Raw genomic sequence first — 22,191 nt, forward strand, 5'->3', positions numbered from 1 at the left:
GATTCCCTCTTGGCTTCTGTGCTGCCTCTACGTGGCCCTGCGTGGCTCTGCATCAACCCCTCTGGCTCTTGGCTGCCTCTACTAGATCTCTCTTTGTCTCTCTTTTCTGTTGAGTATTCTCCGATCGGGAAAGATTTCCCTTCGGATACTATCCCTGCCCCTCATTGCAAAAGATCACTATCGAAAATCTCTCCGGCAACTGCTCTGCTTCAAAAAATCGAACTTTTGATCTCCCCTTTGTGTGTTCTTCAAGTGCCCCTCAAGCCTCTTCTTATATCTTTCTGTTGGACAGCCGACAACCCAGATTAACTTCTAATCAATGGCTTAGATCATTTTGGCTTGATCCTTGTCTTCTTCTAGAAGATATACCCATAGTTTAGATTGATACAAATTAATTATTTTAATTTCTGAAGTTTAGACTTAGGGTCCCATTAAAAATAATTAATTATTTTAATAAAACTGTCTCCGGGTGGAATTTCCCAAATGGTTTTTGGGTATTGGAGAATGCATGTGTCTAAGCCTCCCTGCAAAATTTGGAACTTAGAGCACATCCGATGCTACTAGAAATCAACACTCCCTCTTAGCGAGGGATGTGCTCTAGCAATGCACCCTACTGAAGCATCACTCTGTTTTGTAACATCTTCTGCGCTGTTGATGTCTGACATCCTGTCTACCAACTACTGCGTAAATGCTACATCTGTACTGTTGTTGACCCTGCCACTGTCAACACTGCATCCGTACTACAACTCCCTCTCAATTCTGCATCCATGCTGCTGTTGGCACTGCCACTGCCAATACTGCATCTACACTGCAACCTTCTCCAACTGCTGCTACCACTGCATCAGCGGCGGAAAAACATCCCAAATTACTGAATTGATGTTCAATATGATGCATCTCGTTGTTAGAGTTCTGACCGCTGCTAGTCTTTACACTGACCCTCTGAAGCCTATGCGCTGCTGCTGACTCTACTCTGTGCCATCTGCACTGCTGCCAACTCTAGCTTTGCGCTGCTCAGTCTCTGGCGCTCCTAGCCACTGCAACTGTCACTCCGACAGTCCTTTGCACCAACTGACACTTGTCCATCCTGCTACTTTTGTTTTGGGCTCTTGTAGCAAGGAATTGATCCGAGTGGTAGGTTCCTCAAGGATCCTGCCCATCTGCAGTCCTTTCGAACTACAACTCTAGATCACCCCACCTCCCTCCTGGAGATGCTTGTGCCGACATGGCGAACTCCTCCTCCTCGATCTTCGCGACTGCAACCTTAAGATCATGCTTCTCATCTTTGTGCTTCTTCTTGGGAGGACACTGTGTTGCGTAGTGACCAAATTTACCACACCTGAAGCATTTGATCTTCAAAACATCTTTCTTCTACTTTTGTTGCTCTTGCTGCCACTTGGATGCGAGGGATGCATTCTCTTCCTCCTCCTTGGGCTTCGACCCACTATTGTTGCTTCCGTCAAGTTTACACATGACCAAGTCTCTCCTTAGCTCCTCTTGCTTAATAGCTACCCACATTTCATCCTAGTTTGGCAAAGTCGCCCTGCCTAGGATGCTTTGGACAAAGACTTGCCACTCCTCAGATACTGAAATTAGGGCCAGTCTTACCATCTCGGAACCTTGAGGTGTTGACCCCACAACTGCCAGCTCATCTCGGGTCTCCTAAAGCTTAGTGAGGAATGGATCAATGTGCTCCCCCTTCTGCATCTACACAAATCTCATCTTCTGCTCCAAGTACATCTTCCGCCGCTAGGAAGATCCTTGATATAGCATCAACAAAGCATCCCACATCTCCTTGGCAGTGTCTCTACCAGTGATGTGATAGATTATATGATCCTTTACTCCATTGAGGATCATTCTCGTTGTCTTCACCATTTCTCCCTTGTACTTCTTGAGAGATTTGGATCTGCAGGCTCAGCTACCGCGTTGTCGACGTAGACTTTGAGAAAATGCTCATACTGAAGGCATGACATCCTTGCGTTCCAGATCACATAGTTGGATGCCTCGTCCAACCTATCCTGATCTTTGCCATCTCTGCCAATCGAAAAAGTCGAATGACCTCCTCTCTCCTACTGCTGCTCAGCAAATGAGAAATCGAATTCCCTGGCTAGGAATTCTCTGAGAAAGAAATTCCCTCAAGTGTCTGTCTTATTCCTTCTGACGTCTTTTCTGCCTAGCAATTACCTGCAGAAAACTGCGTCCCACTAGAAACCCCTCTTCGCTGAAGCTTCCGCTGCGTTGCTCCATCTGTCGCTAACAAATTTCGATCTAGAAATCCTACCTCTTTGTCGACTCACTCAGAGAGAGATTTACCACGAAAATCTTGCCCTCCTGGCCTGAACTGCGCAATCCCTCTGGGGATTCGAATTTCTGCCTCTACAGGAATTTCGAACTCCCTTCTTCCTTCAACGCTGGACTCTTCTCGAACTGTTCTCTTGTTTCACCTACAGCTCTGATACCATGTGAAAATTTGGATGCCCAAATTCCTATTGCAACAATTGATTACGTTTCTCGTGTTTGTTAATTACTGAACCAAATTATTTATTGTTTCCCATAGTAAACACAGAAATGAAAACAGTGCAGCCTTCACCATTTAAATAAAATACGGAAATAAGAAACTGAACAAGAAAGAAATACAACACATATACACAGTTATTTTTGGACAAATGTCCCCGGAAAAACCCAATGCGGGAAAACCGGTGCAACAACTCTGAGGGTTTTATTATTATGCAGTAGTAATTTCTGAATACAATCTCTGGATGCCTTCCTGGCAATCCAGTTACAGAGAATATCATTGACAGAGAGATAAGTGAGGTTACCTCACACTATCACTGGAAATCCTGGCTGATCCAGCGATTGAATGAATTGCCTCTGTGCAGTCACTGCGTCAGCCCAACGTCACACCCTCTGGGGACAACGTTACCCCTTCAGTTGATCGATTTGCTGCCCAGGAACTTCGATTTGCAACTCTCAATCTCACACTCTGGCTTCCAACTTCTGCAATTGATTCCTTCAACAAATTTTCGGATTCCCTGTTGGCTTCTGCACTGCCTCTGTGTGGCCCTGCATGGCTCTACTGGATCTCTCTCTCTCTTCTCTCCTGAGTATTCTCTAACTCGGGAAGATTTCCCTTAGGATACTATCTCTGCCCCTCACTGCAAAAGATTAGTATCAAAAATCTCTCCGGCAGCTGCTCTGCTTCAAGATATCAAACTTTTGATCTCCCCTTTGTGTGTTCTCCAAGCGCACCTCAAGCCTCTTCTTATATCTTTCTGTTTGACAACCAACGACCCATATTAACTTCTAATCAATGGCTTAGATCATTTTGGCTTGATCCTTGTCTTCTTCTAGAAGTTACACCCACAGTTTAGATTAATACCCATTAATTATTTTAATTTCCTAAGTTTAGAATTAGGGTCCCATTGGAGAATGCATGTTGCTAAGCTTCCCTGCAAATTTTGAGACTTAGAGCACATCCAATGCTACCAGAAATCAACAATTCCCACATCTGTCGGGCAGTTGTGAAAATTCCTAAGATGGAATCCCTACTACAACAAACTCATGTTACTTCTCCTACTTGATTAAATCATGCAAGTTATTTATTGTGTTCTATGGTAAATATCGAAGAAAATACATTTGCAGCCTTCACTTAATTTACATATATGCGGAAACAAACACTGAGCAAGAAAGAAAGATACAACACATAGGACAGTTATTTTTGGTCAAATAGTCCCTGGAAAAACCCATTGCGGAAAAACTGCTATAGCAGCTCTGAGGGTTTATTATTATGCAGGCGAAAATTCTGAATACAATTCTAGGATGCTCAACTAGCAATCCTTTACAGAGATAATACTGAACAAAGGACTGGTGAAATGGTCTCACCCTGTCACTGGAGAATCAGTGATTGATCCTTCAGCTCTGGAGGCTTTGTGTCACCCTCTACGTGGCTTTTGCGCAAAACTACATCACCCTGGGCATCTTCTGCGTAACCCCTCTTAGGTATTATGCTGCCTCTCAGCTCTGGATCCTCGTCAGCACTGTGTAGGCCAGCGTCAGCCTTCCTCTGGACGCCTTTCTGTCCTCTCTCTGCCTTGTACTCTTCAGAAATTCCTTCTTCCAGATTCTCATTGCCCTTTTGCTGCAAGATCTCCTCAATCGATTTTCCTCCTGAGAACTTCTCACCTCAGAAAATCTATTTTCTCAATCACTCTGTGTGTTTTCCAAATGACCCTCAAGCCCCTTCTTATATCTTCCTATTGGACAACCCACGTCCTAGATTAAAACATAATCAAAGGCTTAGATAGATTTGACTTGATCCATGGCTTTTTCTAAAAGTTTTTCCCTTGATTAGATTAATACCCATTAATATTTTAATTTTCCTAAGTTTATACTCAGGAACCCCATTAAAAATATTAATTATTTTAATAAAATCACTTCTTGGTGGAATTTCCCAAAACGCTTTCTAGGTTCTTTGGAAATTGGAATACTTGTGCCCAAGCCTCCCTGCAAAATTTGAGGCTTAGAGCACATCTGATGCTACCCCAAATCAACACTCCCTCTTAGCGAGGAATGTGCTCTAACAATACACTACCTCTATGAATACTGCTCTGACTCTGAAGCATCGTCCTTGTGCTGCTGATTTCTAGCGTACTGTCCACCAAACACTGCGCTGTTGCTGCTACTGTACGACTACCTTTGACACTGCCACTGTCAATGCTACATCTGTACAACAACTCCCTCTCAAACACTGCATCTGCTATGCTGCTAGCTAGCACTGCCACTGCTGACACTGCATCTGTACTGCAACTCAGTTGTTGAGAGAAGCAACTGAAAAACACCCAAAACTGGATAAGTATCTAGTGGATACTCGTTGATGCTAAAATCCTGACTGCTGCTAGTCCCATGCTGCCTCTAAAGCCACTGCGTTGCTGAAGCTTTGCATTGTGCCTCCCTGCACTACTGCTTCTCTGCTCTACACTACTCAGACTTTGGCTGTCCTAGCCATTGCATCTGTCGAATCAACACTCCGTGGCACCAACTAAAACTCCACCATCCTGCTACTCCTAATCATGGGCTTCCGTAGCAAGGTGATGATCCAAGAGGTGGGCTCCTCAAGGATCCTGCCCATTTGCAGTCCTCCTGACTACAGCTCTATATCAACCCACCTCCCTCCTGGAGGTATCTCGACTGTCATGGCGAACTCCTCCTCGTCGATCTTTGTGGCTGCAACCTTGGGATCATGCTTCTCATCCTTATCCTTTTTCTTCAAAGGACACTGGGATGCATAGTGGTCCATCTGGCCACATCTGAAGCACTTCACCTTGGAGACGTCCTTCTTACGTCTCTGTTGCCCCAACTGTCCCTTTGATGCAAGGGCTGTGTTATCCTTTTCCTCCACTTTGGGCTACAACCCACTACTGCTGCTCTCGTCAAGTTTTACCTTGAGCAGGTCTCTCCTCAGCTCTTCTTGTTCCAGAGCTGCACACATCTCGTCCCAATTTGGCAATGCTTCCCTGCCCTAGATACTGTGGACAAAGATTGCCAATCATCTGAGACAGAGTTTAGAGCCAATCTCACGAACTCTGAGTCTTGAGGTGTATTTTCCGCAGTTGACAGCTCATCACGGGTCTCCTTCAGTGTCGTAAGGAACGGATCCACTCGCTCCCCCTTCTGCATCTGAGTAGATCTCAGCTTTTTCTCTAAGTACATCTTCCGCTGCTCGGAAGTTCCCTGATGCAATGTGGCCAAGGCATCCCACATTTATTTAGCGGTCCCTTTGCTTGCAACGTGGCACACCAGGTGATCCTTGACGCCATCCAGGATCATCCTCTTCGCCTTAGCCTTCTCAGCCTTGTACTTTTCAGCGGATCTGCATTCGCAGGTTCAGCCACCACATTGTCAATGTACATCTTGAGGGCATGCTCATCTAGCAGGAAGGTCATCCCAGCCTTCTTGATGGCAAGTTGGAAGCCCTGTCCAACTTGTCCTGATCCCTCAAGCCATTGGTTGCCATCTCCTATGAAAAACTGTCGAAAATATCCCTCTTTCTCCCTATTGCGTAGCTCCTGGGCTGACTTATGGACTCCCTAATGGAGCTGGTAAGCTGTTGCTCCTCTGTTGCTCATCAATTGAGAAATGTTGATTTCATCGACAAGAAATCACTAAGGAAGTATTCCCTCACTATGCTCCTCTTCTTTCTTCTGATGTCTTTTCAGCTTGGCAAAGCTGTCCACTGAAAAATTTGCGTCCACCAGCTGCTCCTCACGCTGAGGATCAGCACTGCTCCCTCTGCCACTGTAAAAGCTCAAATTGGAAGCTCTTTTCTCTCCGTTAACTCACTTGGAGAGAGAGACTACCTCGAATTTTTGATCGTTCGGCTAGAATTGTGCAAACCCTTTGAGGTTTCGACTTGTTGCCTTCTACAACTTTTCGATTTCCCATTCTGCTCAGTGCTGGGGTTTCTGGTTCTAGTCCTCTTGTTTCTCCTGCACTACCTCTGATACCATGTGAAAATTCCTAAGCTGGAATCCCTACTGCAGAAAACTGATGTTATTTCTCCTACTTGATTAAATCATGCAAGTTATTTATTGTGTTCTACAGTAAATATCAAAGCAAATACATTTGCAACCTTCAATTAATTTACATATATGCGGAAACAAAATACTAAGAAAGAAAGAAAAATACAACACATAGGACATAGTTATTTTTGGAAATATAGTCCCGGGAAAAACCCAATGTGGGAAAACTAGTGCAACAGCTCTGAGGGTTTATTATTATGCAGGAGAAAATTCTGAATACAATTCTAGGATGCTCAATTAGCAATCCTTTACAGAGAGAATACTAAACAAAGGACTGGTGAAATGATCTCACCCTGTCACTGGAGAATTAGTGACTGATCCTTCAGCTTTGGAGGCTTTGTGTCACCCTCTGCATGGCTTCTGCATAGAACAACGTCACCCTGGGCAGCTTCTGTGTCACCCCTCCTGGGTATTACACTGCCTCTTTGCTCTGGATCCTTTGCTAGCTGAGAAATCGACTTTCTTGCCTCCCAGAATCACACCCTGGCTTCCGACAACTAAACTTCGACTTCCCTTAGCAAAAACTCAACTTCCCCTCACTGACTGCGTTTCCTTTGTGTCAGCACTGCGTAGGCCAACGTTAACCTTCCTCTCTCTGCCTTTCGGTCCTCTCTTTGCCTTGTACCCTCCAGAAATTCTCATATTCTGATTGCCCCTCTACTGCAAGATCTCCTCAATCGATTTTCCTCTTGAGAACTTTTCACCTCAGAAAATCGATTTTCCCAATCTCTCTGTGTGTTTTCCAAATGACCCTCAAGCCCCTTCTTATATCTTCTTGTTGGACAACCAACGACCTAGAGTAAAACATAATTGAAGGCTCAAATCAATTTGACTTGATCCATGGCTTTTTCTAGAAGTTTCACCCCTGATTAGATTAATACCCATTAATATTTTAATTTTCCTAAGTTTAGACTTATGAACCCCATTAAAAATATTAATTATTTTAATAAAATCACTTCTGGGTGGAATTTCCCAAAACGCTTTTTGGGTTCTTTGGAATACATGTGCCCAAGCCTCCCTGCAAAATTTGAAGCTTAGAGCACATCTGATGCTACCCCAAATCAACACTCCCTCTTAGCGAGGAATGTGCCTTAGCAATACACTGCCTCTCTGCATACTGCTCTGACTTTGAAGAATCGTCCCTGCGTCGCTGTTGTCTGACGTACTGTCCACCAACCATTGCACTGTTGCTGCTACTGTACTACTGCCTTTGAAACTGCCACTGTCAATGCTACATCTGTACTACAACTCCCTCTCAAACGCTACATCTGCTATGCTGCTAGCACTGCCACTGCTAACACTGCATCTGTACTGCAACTCAATTGCTGAGAGAAGCAACTGAAAACACCCAAAACTGGATAAGTATCCAGTGGATACTCCTCGGTGTTGAAATCCTGACTGCTGCTAGTCCCATGCTGCCTCTAAAGCCACTGTGCTATTGAAGCTCTACACTGTGCCTCCTTGCACTGCTTCTTCTCTGCTCTGCGCTGCTCAGACTCTGGCTCTCCTACGCACTACATCTGTCGAATCAACACTCCATGGCACCAACTGAAACTCCACCATCCTGCTACTCCTAATCATGGGCTCCCGTAGTAAGGTGATGATCTAAGAGGTGGGCTCCTCAAGGATCCTGCCCATTTGCAGTCCTCCCGACTACAACTCTATATCAACCTACCTCCCTCCTGGAGGTATCTCGGCTATCATGGCGAACTCCTAGTCGTCGATCTTTGCGGCTGCAACCTTGGGATCATGCTTCTCATCCTTATCCTCTTTCTCCAAAGGACACTAGGATGCATAGTGTCCCATCTCGCCACATTTGAAGCACTTCACCTTGGAGATGCCTTCTTACGTCTTTGTTGCCCCGACTTTCCCTTCGATACAAGGGTTGGGTTATCCTCTTCCTCCATTTTAGGCTTTGACCCAATTCTGCTGCTTCTCCCATCAAGTTTTACCTTGAGCAGGTCTCTCCTCAGCACTTCTTGTTTTAGAGCTGCCCACATCTTGTCCTAATTTGGCAATGCTTCCCTACCCAGGATACTCTGGACAAAGATCTGCCAATCCTTTGAGACAAAGTTTAGACGCAATCTCTTTAACTCTGAGTCTTGAGGTGTATGTCCCACAACTGACAACTCATCACAGGTCTCCTTGAGTTTCGTAAGGAACGGATCCACTCACTTCCCCTTCTACATCTGAGCAGATCTCAACTTTTTCTCTAAGTACATCTTCCACTACTCGGAAGTTCCCTAATACAATGTGACCAAGGCATCCCACATTTCCTTAGCGGTTCCTTTGTTTGCAACGTGGCACACCAGGTGATCCTTGACCCCATCCAGGATCATCCTCTTTGCCTTAGCCATCTTAGCCTTGTACTTTTTCAGCGGATTTGCATCCGCAGGTTCAACCACCACATTATCAACGTACATCTTGAGGGCATGCTCATCTAGCAGGAAGGTCATCCTAGCCTTCCAGATGGCATAGTTGGAAGCCCCATCCAACCTGTCCTAATCCCTCAAGCCACTGGTTGCCATCTCCTCCGAAAAATTGTCGAACAACTCCCTCTTTCTCCCTATTGCATAGCTCCTGGGCTGACTTACGCACTCCCTGATGGAGCTGGTAAGCTGCTGCTCCTCTGCTGCTCAGCAATTGAGAAATGTTGATTTCCTCGGCAAGAAATCACTGAGGAAGTATTCCCTCACTATGCACCTCTTCTTTCTTCTGATGTCTTTTCAGCCTGGCAAAGTTGCCCATTGAAAACTCTGCATCCACCAGCTGCTCCTCACACTGAGGCTCAGCGCTGCTCCCTTTGCCATTGCAAAAATTCGAACTGGAAGCTCTTTTCTCTCCGTCAACTCACTCGGAGAGAGAGACTACCTCAAATTTTTGATCCTCTGGCTAGGACTGCGTAAACACTTTGGGGTTTCGACTTGCTGCCTCCTGCAGCTTTTGATTTACCCTTCTGCTTAGCACTAGGGTTTTTGGTTCTGGTCCTCTTGTTTCGCTTGCACTATCCTTGATACCATGTGAAAATTCCTAAGATGGAATCGCTACTGCAGGAAACTGATGTTACTTCTCCTACTTGATTAAATCATGCAAGTTATTCATTGTGTTCTACGGTAAATATCGAAGCAAATACATCTGCAACCTTCACTTAATTTACATATATGTGGAAACAAAATACTGAGGAAGAAAGAAAAATACGACACATAGGACACAATTATTTTTGGGCTAATAGTCGTCTGAAAAATCCAATGCGGGAAAACCGGTGCAGCAACTCTGAGCGTTTATTATTATGCAGGAGAAAATTCTGAATACAATTTAGGATGCTCAACTAGCAATCCTTTGCAGAGAGAATATTGAACAAAGGACTAGTGAAATGATCTCATGCTGTCACTGATCCTTCAGCTCTGGAGGCTCTGTGTCACCCTTTGCGTGGCTTTTGCACAAGATTGTGTCATCCTGAGCAGCTTCTGCATCACCCCTCCTATGTATTACACTGCCTCTCTGCTTTGGATCCTCTGCTGGCTGAGAAATCGACTTTCCTGCTTCCCAGACTCACACCCTAGCTTTCGACAACTGAACTTCGACTTCCCTCAGTAGAAACTTGACTTCCCCTCACTAACTGTGCTGCCTCTGTGCCAACACTGCGTAGGCTAGCGTCAGTCTTCCTCTAGACATCTTTCTGTCCTCTCTCTACCTTGTACTCTCTGGAAATTCCTTCTCTCGGATTCTCACTGCCCCTCTACTGCAAGATCTCCTCAATCGATTTTCCTCTTGAGAACTTTTCACCTCAGAAAATTGATTTTCTCAATCTCTCTGTGTGTTTTCCAAATGACCCTCAAGCCCCTTCTTATATCTTCTTGTTGGACAACCAACGACCTAGAGTAAAACATAATTGAAGGCTCAGATTGATTTGACTTGATCCATGGCTTTTTCTAGAAGTTTCACCCCTGATTAGATTAATACCCATTAATATTTTAATTTTCCTAAGTTTAGACTTAGGAACCCCATTAAAAATATTAATTATTTTAATAAAATCACTTATGGGTGGAATTTCCCAAAACGCTTTCTGGGTTCTTTGGAATACTTGTGCCCAAGCCTCCCTGCAAAATTTGAGGCTTAGAGCACATATGATGCTACCCCAAATCAACACTCGCTCTTAGCGAGGAATGTGCTCTAGCAATACACTGCCTCTCTGCATACTGACTCTGAAGCATCATCCTTGCGCTGCTGATGTTTGACGTGCTGTCCACCAACCACTGCACTGCTAGTGCTACTATACTACTGCCTTTGACACTGCCACTATCAATGCTACTTCTATACTGCAGCTCCCTCTCAAGCGCTGCATCTGCTATGCTGCTAGCACTGCCACTGTTAACACTGCATCTGTACTGCAACTCAATCGCTAAGAGAAGCAACTGAAAACACCCAAAACTGGATAAGTATCCTGTGGATACTCCTCGGTGCTAAAATCCTGACTGCTGCTAGTCCCATGCTGCCTCTGAAGCCACTGCACTGCTGAAGCTCTGCACTGTGCCTCCCTACACTACTGCTTCTCTGCTCTGCGCTGCTTAGACTCTAGCTCTCCTAGCAACTACATCTATCGAATCAACACTCCATGGCACCAACTGAAACTCCACCATCTTGCTACTCCTGATCATGGGCTCTCGTAGCAAGGTGATGATCCAAGAGGTGTAGTTCTCAAGGATCCTGCCCATTTGCATTTCTCCCGACTACAACTCTATATCATCCCACCTCCCTCCTGGAGGTATCTTGGCTGTCATGGAGAACTCCTCCTTGTCGATCTTTGCGACTACAACTTGGGATCATGCTTCTCATCCTTATCCTTTTTCTTCAAAGGACACTGGGATGCATAGTGGCCTTTCTCGCCACATATGAAGCACTTCACCTTGGAGACATCTTTCTTACGTCTCTGTTGCCCCGACTGTCCCTTCTATGCAAGGGCCGCATTATCCTTTTGCTCCACTTTGGGCTTCGACCCACTGCTACTGCTATTGGTGCTCTCGTCAAGTTTTACCTTGAGCAAGTCTCTCCTCAGCTCTTCTTGTTTCAGAGTTGTCGACATCTCGTCCCAATTAGGCAATGCTGCCCTGCCTAAAATACTTTGGACAAAGATCTGCCAATCATCTGAGACAGTTTAAAGCCAATCTCACTAACTTCGAGTCTTGAGGTGTATGTCCCGCAGTTGACAGCTCATCACGGGTCTCCTTCCATTTCATAAGGAATGGATACACTCACTCCCCCTTCCGCATTTGAGCAGATCTCAGCTTTTGCTCTAAGTACATCTTTCGCTGCTCAGAAGTTCCCTAATACAATGTGGCCAAGACATCCTATATTTCCTTAGCGCCCACTTTGCTTGCAACGTGGCACACCAAGTGATCCTTGACCCCATCCAAGATCATCCTCTTCGCCTTAGCCATCTTAGCCTTGTACTTTTTCAGCGGATCTGCATCTACAGGTTCAGCCACCACATTATCAACATATATCTTGAAGACATGCTCATCTATCAGGAAGGTCATCCTAACCTTCCAGATGGCATAGTTGGAAGCCCCGTCCAACCTGTCCTGATCCCTCAAGCCACTGGTTGCCATCTCCTCCAAAAAATTGTCGAACAATTCCCTCTTTCTCCCTATTGTGTAGCTCTTGGGCTGACTTACGCACTTCCTGATGGAGTTGGTAAGCTGCTGCTCCTTCGCTGCTCAGCAATTGAGAAATGTTGATTTCCTCGGCAAGAAAGCACTGAGGAAGTATTTCCTCACTATGCTCCTCTTCTTTCTTTTGATGGCTTTTCATCCCGAGAAAGCTGCCCACTGAAAACTCTGCGTCCACCAGCTGCTCCTCATGTTGAGGCTCAGCGCTACTCCCTCTACCACTACAAAAATTTGAACTGGAAACTCTTTCTCTCCGTCAACTCACTCGGAGAGAGAGACTACCTCGAATTTTTGATCCTTTGGCTAGAATTGTGCAAAGCCTTTGGGGTTTTGACTTGTTGCCTCTTGCAACGTTTCGATTTCCCCTTCTGCTCAGCACTGGGGTTTCTGGTTCTGGTCCTCTTGTTTCTCCTGTACTACCTCTGATACCATGTGAAAATTCCTAAGCTGGAATCCCTACTGCAACAAATTAATGTTACTTCTCCTACTTGATTAAATCATGCAAGTTATTTACTATGTTCTACGATAAATATCGAAGCAAATACATCTGCAACTTTCACTTAATTTACATATATGTGGAAACAAAATACTAAGCAAGAACGAAAAATACAACACATAGGACACTATTATTTTTGTACAATTAGTCCCTGGAAAAACCCAATGTAGGAAAACCGGTGCAGCAGCTCTGAGGGTTTATTGTTATGCAGTAGAAAATTCTAAATAAAATTATAGGATGCTCAATCAGCAATCCTTTACAGAAAGAATATTGAACAAATGACTGGTGAAATGATCTCACCTTGTCACTAGAGAATCAGTGACTGATCCTTCAACTCTAGAGGCTTTGCATCACCCTCTGTGTGGCTTCTGCGCACAACTGCGTTACCCTGGGCAGCTTCTGTGTCACCCGCCCTGGGTATTACGCTGCCTCTCTGCTCTGGATCCTCTGCTGGCTGAGAAATCAACTTTCCTGCCTCCTAGACTCACACCCTGGCTTCCGACAATTGAACTTCGACTTCCCTCAGCAAAAATTCGACTTCCCCTCACTGACTGCGTTGCCTCTGCATCAGCACTGTGTAGGCTAGCGTCAACCTTCCTCTGGACGTCTTTCTGTCCTCTCTCTGCCTTGTACTCTCTGGAAATTCCTTCTCCCGGATTCTCATTGCCCCTTTGCTGCAAGATCTCCTCAATCGATTTTCCTCCTGAGAACTTCTCACCTTAGAAAATCGATTTTCTCAATCTCTCTGTGTGTTTTCCAAATGACCCTCAAGCCCCTTCTTATATCTTCCTGTTGGACAACCGATGGCCTAGATTAAAACATAATCAAAAGCTCAGATAGATTTGACTTGATCCATGGATTTTTCTAGAAGTTTCACCGCTGATTAGATTAATACCCATTAATATTTTAATTTTCCTAAGTTTATACTAAAGAACCCCATTAAAAATATTAATTATTTTAATAAAATCACTTCTGGGTGGAATTTCCCGAAACACTTTCTGGGTTATTTGGAATACCTGTGCCCAAGCCTCATTGCAAAATTTGAGGCTTAGAGCACATCCTATGCTACCCCAAATAAACAACAATATCTTTTCTAGCTATGCGAGACACCTTGTGATCTCAAACCCCATTGAGAATCAACCTCTTTGACTTTGCCATCTCCTTCTTGTAGGCCTTAAGTGGATCTACATCTGCAGGTACAACTACCACTCCATTGATATAAGCTTTGGGATTGTACTCATCTAGAAGACAGGAAATTCTTGCCTTTCAGATCATGTAGTTGGAGGCTCCATCCAACTGATCCTGATCTCTTGGCCTTGCTGATGCCATCTCATCAAAAAGTTCAAATTCCTCCTCTTCTCCTTTGCGCAGCTGCTGACTGGCTTTTTGCACTCTCTGCTAGAGTGGGAAAATCTGCTCACAACTACTGTTGCTCGGCAAGGAAAATTTGAACTTATGGGCTAGAAGTCCTCTGAGAAAAGAATTCCCTCTGTGTGTGCTCTTCCTTCCCTCTGACGCTATTTTGCACTAGAAAATTGCTGCAAAATAATTATGTCCCAGCTGAAGATCTGCTCTGCAAGGAAAATACTGCGTCTCCCTCTGCATTTGGTAAGCTTTGATTTAGAAAATTTAATTTCTCTGTTGACTCTCTCAGAGAAATAAATTTTCCTTAAAAACTGACTCTTTGGCCCAAGGACTGCACTGCCTCTAGAGTGTTTCGAATTGCTGCCTCTATAGAGTTTCGAAATTCCTCCTCCCTTCTGCTACTGAGCTCTCTGGCATACGATTTGTGCTCCAATACCATGTGAAAATTTGGAAACCCCAAATCCTACTACAACAACCGATTAAATTTCTTTTATTTGTTAAATAAACCAATGTTGCACAAAGCGCGATCGGGATTTAATCGGCGCCGGGAAAAAAGCGGAAAAAATCGTTAAAAGCGGGAAAAAAGCGGAAAAAAGCGTTTGGCACAAAAATATTCATTTTTTTTCATTTTTTTTCAATTTTTTTAATATCTAAACCATCTACAACATAAAATAAATACATTGACACATAAATATGATAAAAAAACTAATATATAAGATGTTTAATATCATTTCTAGCGCTAAAATCACACATAACATTGAATCATGTCCTGAATAGTAAGTCCTGAGTCCCAACTCAGCCTCAAAATATCAACAAAAAATATGATAATGTATCTCATTATGTCATAATGTCATATACAATAAAATGAAAGTCTAATCCTATTGATTTCCTCCAGCTCCTCTCCCTCACCTCTTCTCCTCCTCCGCGCGCAAACAGCAAAATGACATAAAAAAAATCGATTTTCGCCTATTAAAAGCCCGCTGCCCCGTGCCTCTGCGATTTTTTCTGTAAAAAAATCGCGATTTTTTCCGAAAAAATCGCTATAAAAAAAAGTCCGCGATTTTTTGGTATAAAAATCGCGATTTGATCGGGCAGAGGAAAAAATCGCGATTTTAAAATCGCGATTTTATCGCGATTTTAACAACACTGAAATAAACTAAACCAATTATTTACTGCATCCTACGGTAAACATCGAAACTAATGCACTGCAGCCTTCACAAATACAATACTGCAGAAGAAAAATAATGCTGGAAGAATAGATTCACACAGACATAAATAACACTATTATTTTTGGACCAATGTCCTCGGAAAAACCCAACTTGGGAAAACTAGTGCAGAGACTGAGGGTTTTATTATTATGCAGTAGTAAATTTGAGTACAAATCTATGGATGCTCAAATCTAGAAATCCATGCAGAGAAATGATTGACAAGAGTCTAGTGAGAAGAATCTCACTCTCACCGGTGATCCGACACTGACCTTGGCTCAAGATGAGCTGCTCTCTGTAGCCTCTGCGTCAGTCCACGCAATTTTGCGTAACACAACTCGGATCAACGTCTCTCTCGCTAACTGATCAACTGTTGTCTAGGAAATGGACTCTCTTGGCCTCCGAGCTCCAACTCCGGTTTCTGGCACTGAATCACTGCTTCTCCCCAACAAAATACGACTTCCCCTCTGAAGCACTGCACTGCCTCTCTATGGAACTCTCTGTCTCTTTGCTATGCACTCACCTAACTGGAAAATTTTCCTTCTGGCCTTACTATCCCTGCTCGTCTCTCACTGCTTCGATCTTACTGAATCACTTTCGGCAACACACAGCTGCTACTCTGGAAACTAAGTCACAAGACACATCCTCCAGGGTCCCCTGTCCTGTATTTTACATATTGGACACAAAAATGTCCCTAATACGTGTTGAATACGGTTTTTATTGTGTCCTGTAAAATGGAATACGTATTCGCCGGTTTTCGTCGTGTCCTGAATTTGGAAAACATGTATTTCGTTGGTAGAAAACGTTGCCTGTAGAAGCTGCAATTTTTTTTTGAAAGAAACAAATAATTTTTGAGTGGGGCAGCTTAATGATCAAGTCTAGGCCCTAGTATTGATATGCTATTCATGGTAATGTTAATCTTCATTTTCATCTGTCACTTTTACTTAAATTTTTAAAATTACCATGAAATGACTCAGGATGTTTGAGAGTGGTTCTGGCCTCATTGGAGATTTCATATGGAGAAAGTAGAATTTTAGATTTCATTCAAAATGTAGCAGACTTATTAGTTTTTCAGGATTTCAGGATTGGGAGATTGTAATGTTTCCAGGTGACACCACCTGCCCAGGCTACCCCTGCCACCAGTAGAGGACGTGGTCTACCTCCTATAGCTCCTACTTCTAGTTCTTTAACTTCTAGAGCATAGCAAACTCCACTGCCAACTCCACCAGCACCAGCGTCTACATCTAGAGGGAAAGGGAAAGCTGTGGCATTTTCTCGCAAGAGGGGCAGAGGAAGTCAATAGGATTAGACTTTAGTTATTTTCTTATGTGCTTGTAAGTTGTACATGAACAATGAACATTGAATATTCAAAAATCAAGACCAAACATATCACATTCTAATTTCTAAATAGTAAATTTTGATTCTATTTATTTTTTTAAAGTGAACTATGAACTTTGAGAAGTAATTATATTTTAATTTGATTAGATAAGCTACAACCTGCAATTTAATATGGATAAAAAACTATATTTCGGTATATATATATATATATATATATATATATATATATTATTAAATATATATAAAACGTGTCCCCCGTGTCCTGTTTCTAGGTCGCTGCGTTTCATATTAAATACTCGTATTTACGTGTCCTCCGTGTCTCGTGTCCTCGTGTCATGTGACTTAGTCTGGAAATTGATTTCCGAGCAAAATCGAACTGCTCAAGTATGTTCTCCGACCCCCATCGAATTTATTCTTGTAATCTCTTGTTGAGACATCAACGACAAAGATTAAAACATAATCAATGCTAAGATTAACTAGAACTCGATCCATGTCTTTTTTTAGAAGATTCTCACCATGAATTAATTAATACCCTTTAATTAATTAATTTTCCTAAGTTTAGACTTCGGCACCATTAAAAAAAGATTAATTATTTTAATTTAGTCGTCTCTAAATGGAATCTCCAGAAACGATTTTTGGGTTTTGGAGAATACATGTATTCTAGCCTCTCCTCAAAGTTTCGTCGCTAGAACACATCCAATGCTACAAAAATCAACATAGACTAGGAACAAACATTGAATATAGAGAAGTTGTAAAAATTCTTCTGCAAGAGTGGAGACCCAATCTCCTAAAAAGAAGTTGAAATTCTAGCTACTGATTTTGTTAGGCATAGATAAGCTCATCGAGGAGTGCAAGAGAGATCTTGTAGGCGAGTTTGAGATGAAGGATATGGGGTTGATGCACTATTTCCTTGGACTAAAGGTTTGGCAATGAGATGGGGAGATCTTCTTGGGGCTAGGGAAGTATGCCTTGGAGGTCTTGAGGAGATCTCACATGCAAGATTGCATGCCCATGACCATCCCTCTAGTCACAAACTGGAGGAAGTTTGACACATCTAGGATGGAGTGAGAAAGCCCCACACTTTACTAGTGGTTGATAGGGTTGCTTATGTATTTGGTAAACACGCAGCGAAACATATGTTTTGCAATTAATTCTTTGAGCTAGTTTATGGTCGAGCCTATCAGAGCGCATTGGGTTTCTACTAAGCACATATTGAGGTATCTCGGGGGGACAATAGAGTATGGATTGTGGTATAGACAGGTTGATGGGGTGAAGCTTGAGGGCTTCACTGATGCAAATTGGGCAGGGAGTTCCACAGACAGGAAGAGCACATCACACTACACGTTCAGTGTTGGATTAATAGTTGTTTCTTCGATAATCCTGAAGCAGAGATCTATTGCATTGAGCTCAATTGAGGTTGATTACATGGCTTCCAATCTGGTAGGGTGCGAAGCTATTTGGTTGAGGAAGTTACTCGTGGGCTTGTTTAGACAAGAGCTAGAGCCCACTGTGATACATTGTGACATTCAAAGTTGCATCAAACTCTTTGTAAATATAATGTTTCACAATTGTTCAAAGCACATCAACATACATTATCACCACATCAGGGACATTGTTCAGAGAGGTATAGTTATACTCCAGTACATACCAACAAAGGAGTAGATAACAAACATTCTGACCAAGGCTTTGCCAGGGAGCAGATTTGTTTACTGTAGAGAGACGTTGGGTGTAGTGCAGAACACTTTCCTCTAAGAGGAAGTGTTGATTGGAGTAGAGAAGTAAGGGTTATGCTTTCCTAGGTGCCAAGGCTAGTACAGGGACCCACAAGACAACCACTTAGCAGAATATTAATTTATTTATATATTTGCTAAAGTTAGACTTAAGAAAAAATTATATTCCTAAAGTTAACTTATGATTTAGTCAGTCCTTCATTAAGATCTAATCTCAGTCATTAAGAGTGATGCTAGGGTTAAGGTCGAAATTATAAGAGGAGATAGAGCAAAGAGATGGCTTGTTCGAAGGGCACAAGGAGTGTGTGATTGGCTCAGCAAGAGAAGTTAGGTTTTTCAGCAGTGAGCGAGCAGATCAATGATCAAGAGGGAGAAAAGAAGGGGCCGAATAGCCTTAACCTAGCTCAGATGCCGGGCGGCCTTACAATGAGCCATAGTGTGCAAGGGAAGGCTGTTTTGCGTGGCCAAACAGTGTGCATCTGTGCATAGAGAAGCAGAACTAGTGTGGCCATATGCTAGCATGTGTGCACAGGGTTTGTATTGCTCTTTGTTTTGATCAATTATTGAATGGATTTGCTGTAGAAGGGAAGTATTCCCTTGCTGTATAAATCTTTGGAGTTTATTATTTGTCGAGCTAATAGAAAACACACACAGTTTGCAAGTTTTCCCCAGAATTGGGGTTTCCTGGGTATATCTTGTGTTCTATGTGTTGAATGTGTTTGTCTTCTGATTTTTTTATTTTCGCTGTGTATGTTATGTTAGAAAACTCAGTGTATTTGTAAGTTAAGTTTCCAGAACAACTGTTGTTTTTATTTTTGGTAGCACACTTAGAAAATTGCAAATCAATTACTCGGTTTTAAGGAAAACTAACATAAAGCTAGTTTAATCACCCTCTTTGGAAACAAAATTCAAGTGAATATTTAATAAGTAGATATGCTACAAGAAATTAAGAGATCCTAATTGAAGAAGAAATGGAACTATCGACATAACCTTATCACATAAAGTGGCTAACAAATTTCTAAATTGAATGAATTTCTAAGATGGAAAGCAGTTTGGTTCTTGATTTAATAGCCCAACTGGTTCTTTATAGGCTCCCAATCGGACTTAACTATGTATGAATGGTGATTACTTCTAGCAAATCTTTATGCTCATTTCTGTTTAAAGGGAAGATGTTTCCTTGTAGATATCTTGTTCCTCATCAAAATGCATATACGGTGCTATGTAATGATTTTTTTCACCACTTTTCTTATCAACCTTGTTTTCAACATTATTTTAATTCAAAACAATTCTGCTGTCATCACTATTGATTTAAGCTTGTCATATCTAATATTGCATCAATGCTCCTTTCTATGTAATGATTTTTTTCACCACTTTTCTTATCGACCTTGTTTTCAACATTATTTTAATTCAAAACAATTCTGCTGTCATCACTATTGATTTAAGCTTGTCATATCTAATATTGCATCAATGCTCCTTTCTCTATAAGTAGGAAGGAAAATTTAGCAATTTGTTTTATGGACATTTTTAGATAAACTAGGATCAAGTGTTCTCTGATAACATGTTATCTGTAATTGATTCAATTCCAGGATAATGGTGCAACTATGATTTATCCATGGGGAAGACAGTCAAGTTTGAAAGAATCGCTGGACCTTGTTCGACAAAAGCATGGACTAATGAGTGGAAAGAATTTTATGACCTGGATTGACAATATTGAAGAGAAGAAACTAGCAGATGGAGTGTATCTAGTCACATGGGAATCATGGGAGAAGCTTAATGGTGAGTAATGATTTTATATGTTCATTCTTTTATCACTTTTAGTTTGTGCTCATAGCTGTTAGAAAAAGGTAAGGATGTTAATGGAAACATGACCTATTTTATGCCTTGTAATGCATGGTTGTTTTTCAGATTTCCTCTCTCAGAAGGACACACTATATATTTTGGCAAGTAATAATTTGCTCGGTTTACAAGTCATGAAAGTGTAGTTTATAAAAGTGTGGGTATAGCAAGGTGATTAAAAGTAGATTATATTTAATAATATATTTGCTTGAAAGCCCGCAAATATTCACCGCACTTGCAGACATGTGAAATATATTTTGAATCAACAATGTTATAATATATACTGATCCTTACATATTGGGAGTTGTCTTCAATGCGACTTTTTGGAAGCTTTTACGGTGGGTTTTTCCGGTCAAATTTCTCTAAAATCGGACAGGAATTTATTGAAATCACAAGTTTGATGGGTAATCCTGTGCAATCGAATTGCCCTAAGGGTTTTCCAGGGTGCCGAATCCATATATATAGTCAAAAAACTAGTTTAAATCAGTGTAGATAATATCGGCGAAATATCGCCTAATAGCATAAATATCGCGATATTTTCGGTGAGCCGAAATATTGCCGAGAAAATATCGCAATATTTCCGAGATATCGGTAAAATATAGCGCAATGATAGAAAATATCACCAGGCGTGTTTTGCCGCGGCTAGAAAAAGGAAAACTTGGTTTTTTTTTTCTTCATTTTTGTTTCTGAGTGTTGGAGAAGGAAGGAGAAGAGTTTTGTGGTGGTTGTCAAGGAGGGTTTGAGGATCAAACAACGATTATCACCACCAACTAAGATTTTTTTGTGGATCAAAGATTGAAGAATAGTGAGACAAACTTCATTTCTTCCATTAACAGGTATGTTCTTAAAAACCCCTATGTTAATGATTTTTTCATAGATTTAGGGTTATGCTTGCTTGCCTCTTTGCCTACCAACATTTTGTTTCTTTGGTTTTTTTCCATTTGCTATGATTTTCATGCCCATGAACCAATGCAAGGGTTTTAACTTTTCTCCATATTTGGACAGCAAGCTTCATTTTTTTTTTCAACTTTCTTATGCACCCTCTTATTGCCATTTTTCATTCACATTGCAAAATGCAAATAATGTAGTAATTTTTTTTGAATGAGGTGGTTATTACTTATTATTTTTTCATTTTGTGTTGGGGGGTTTAATGCCAATTTTTTGTTTTTTTTTGTGCTCTAGGTTTGAATTAGTTCACTACAAATGTCAAATATGCCAAAAGCTTTGGACCCATTTTGGGAGTATGAGGACGCTGTTGGTGGGGCAAATCAGGCATATATATCATGCAACTTGTGTGGGACCAAGATGTCGAGAGGGGTTACATGATTGAAATACCATCTGGCTAGACTCTCTGCATATGATGCAGATGTAATGCCTTGTATGGTTTCTAGTGCAGAGGTTACACAAAAAGCTCGTGAAGCAATCGCTGAACAAGACAAAAAGAAAGCTGCTAGGGAGAGGCCAATGGTCTCAGATAGATAGCTGCTAGTTTTATTTGTTTTGCAACTTTTGCTACATATAAGTTTATAACTCATGATGATGAAATACTTTTAAAGTTTTATATATGTGAACTTATTTTGTTTGAGTCCTTGATTGGACAATTATCACTATCAGGGATCAGCAGGATATGTGATGTTATTTTGTTTGAGTCCTTGATTGGACAATTATCAGGGATCAGCAGGATTTGGTATCGCCTTTGAAGTTTGATGTATCATTTCTATTTGACATCATATATATCAGTGCCTTCTTCATATTTATGTGCCAATGTGTTTAGTTCATGTTGTTATTGCTTTATATGTTTAGAAATCTGAAAAAAAATAAATATATTATGCATTTTTTATGCTTGCCGATATTTTGCTGATATTGCCGATAACATATTTTCTGGACCCTCGCCGATATTTTGCCGATACCGATATTTTCAACACTGGTTTAAATAACACAAATCAAGATTTCACCTCAAATTTTTCCACCGGATTC

At 41.9% G+C, this 22,191-nt stretch overlaps 1 protein-coding gene across 4 annotated transcripts in view; it reads left to right on the forward strand.

The window, feature by feature from the left end:
- LOC149192294 (putative sucrose-phosphatase 2) overlaps positions 1–22,191 on the forward strand; it is a 389,696-nt gene that overhangs the window by 227,899 nt on the left and 139,606 nt on the right. For 3 of the 4 annotated variants that reach the window (XR_016254345.1, XM_089404531.1, XM_089404529.1), the window contains one exon: positions 19,965–20,154. Coding sequence is in view for 3 of the 4 variants with exons in the window: in XM_089404531.1 (XP_089260657.1) it covers positions 19,965–20,154 (190 nt within the window). In the remaining variant the exon portion in view is untranslated. Of the gene's footprint in view, positions 1–19,964; positions 20,155–21,396; positions 21,966–22,191 lie in introns of those variants that run through there. The other variant, XM_089404530.1, reaches the window with a different exon arrangement.

The sequence above is a fragment of the Pinus tabuliformis genome, chromosome 2_2 (genome assembly GCF_031772625.1).
Source record: "Pinus tabuliformis cultivar Carrire ecotype Pingquan chromosome 2_2, CPIR1, whole genome shotgun sequence".
NCBI lineage: Eukaryota > Viridiplantae > Streptophyta > Pinopsida > Pinales > Pinaceae > Pinus > Pinus tabuliformis.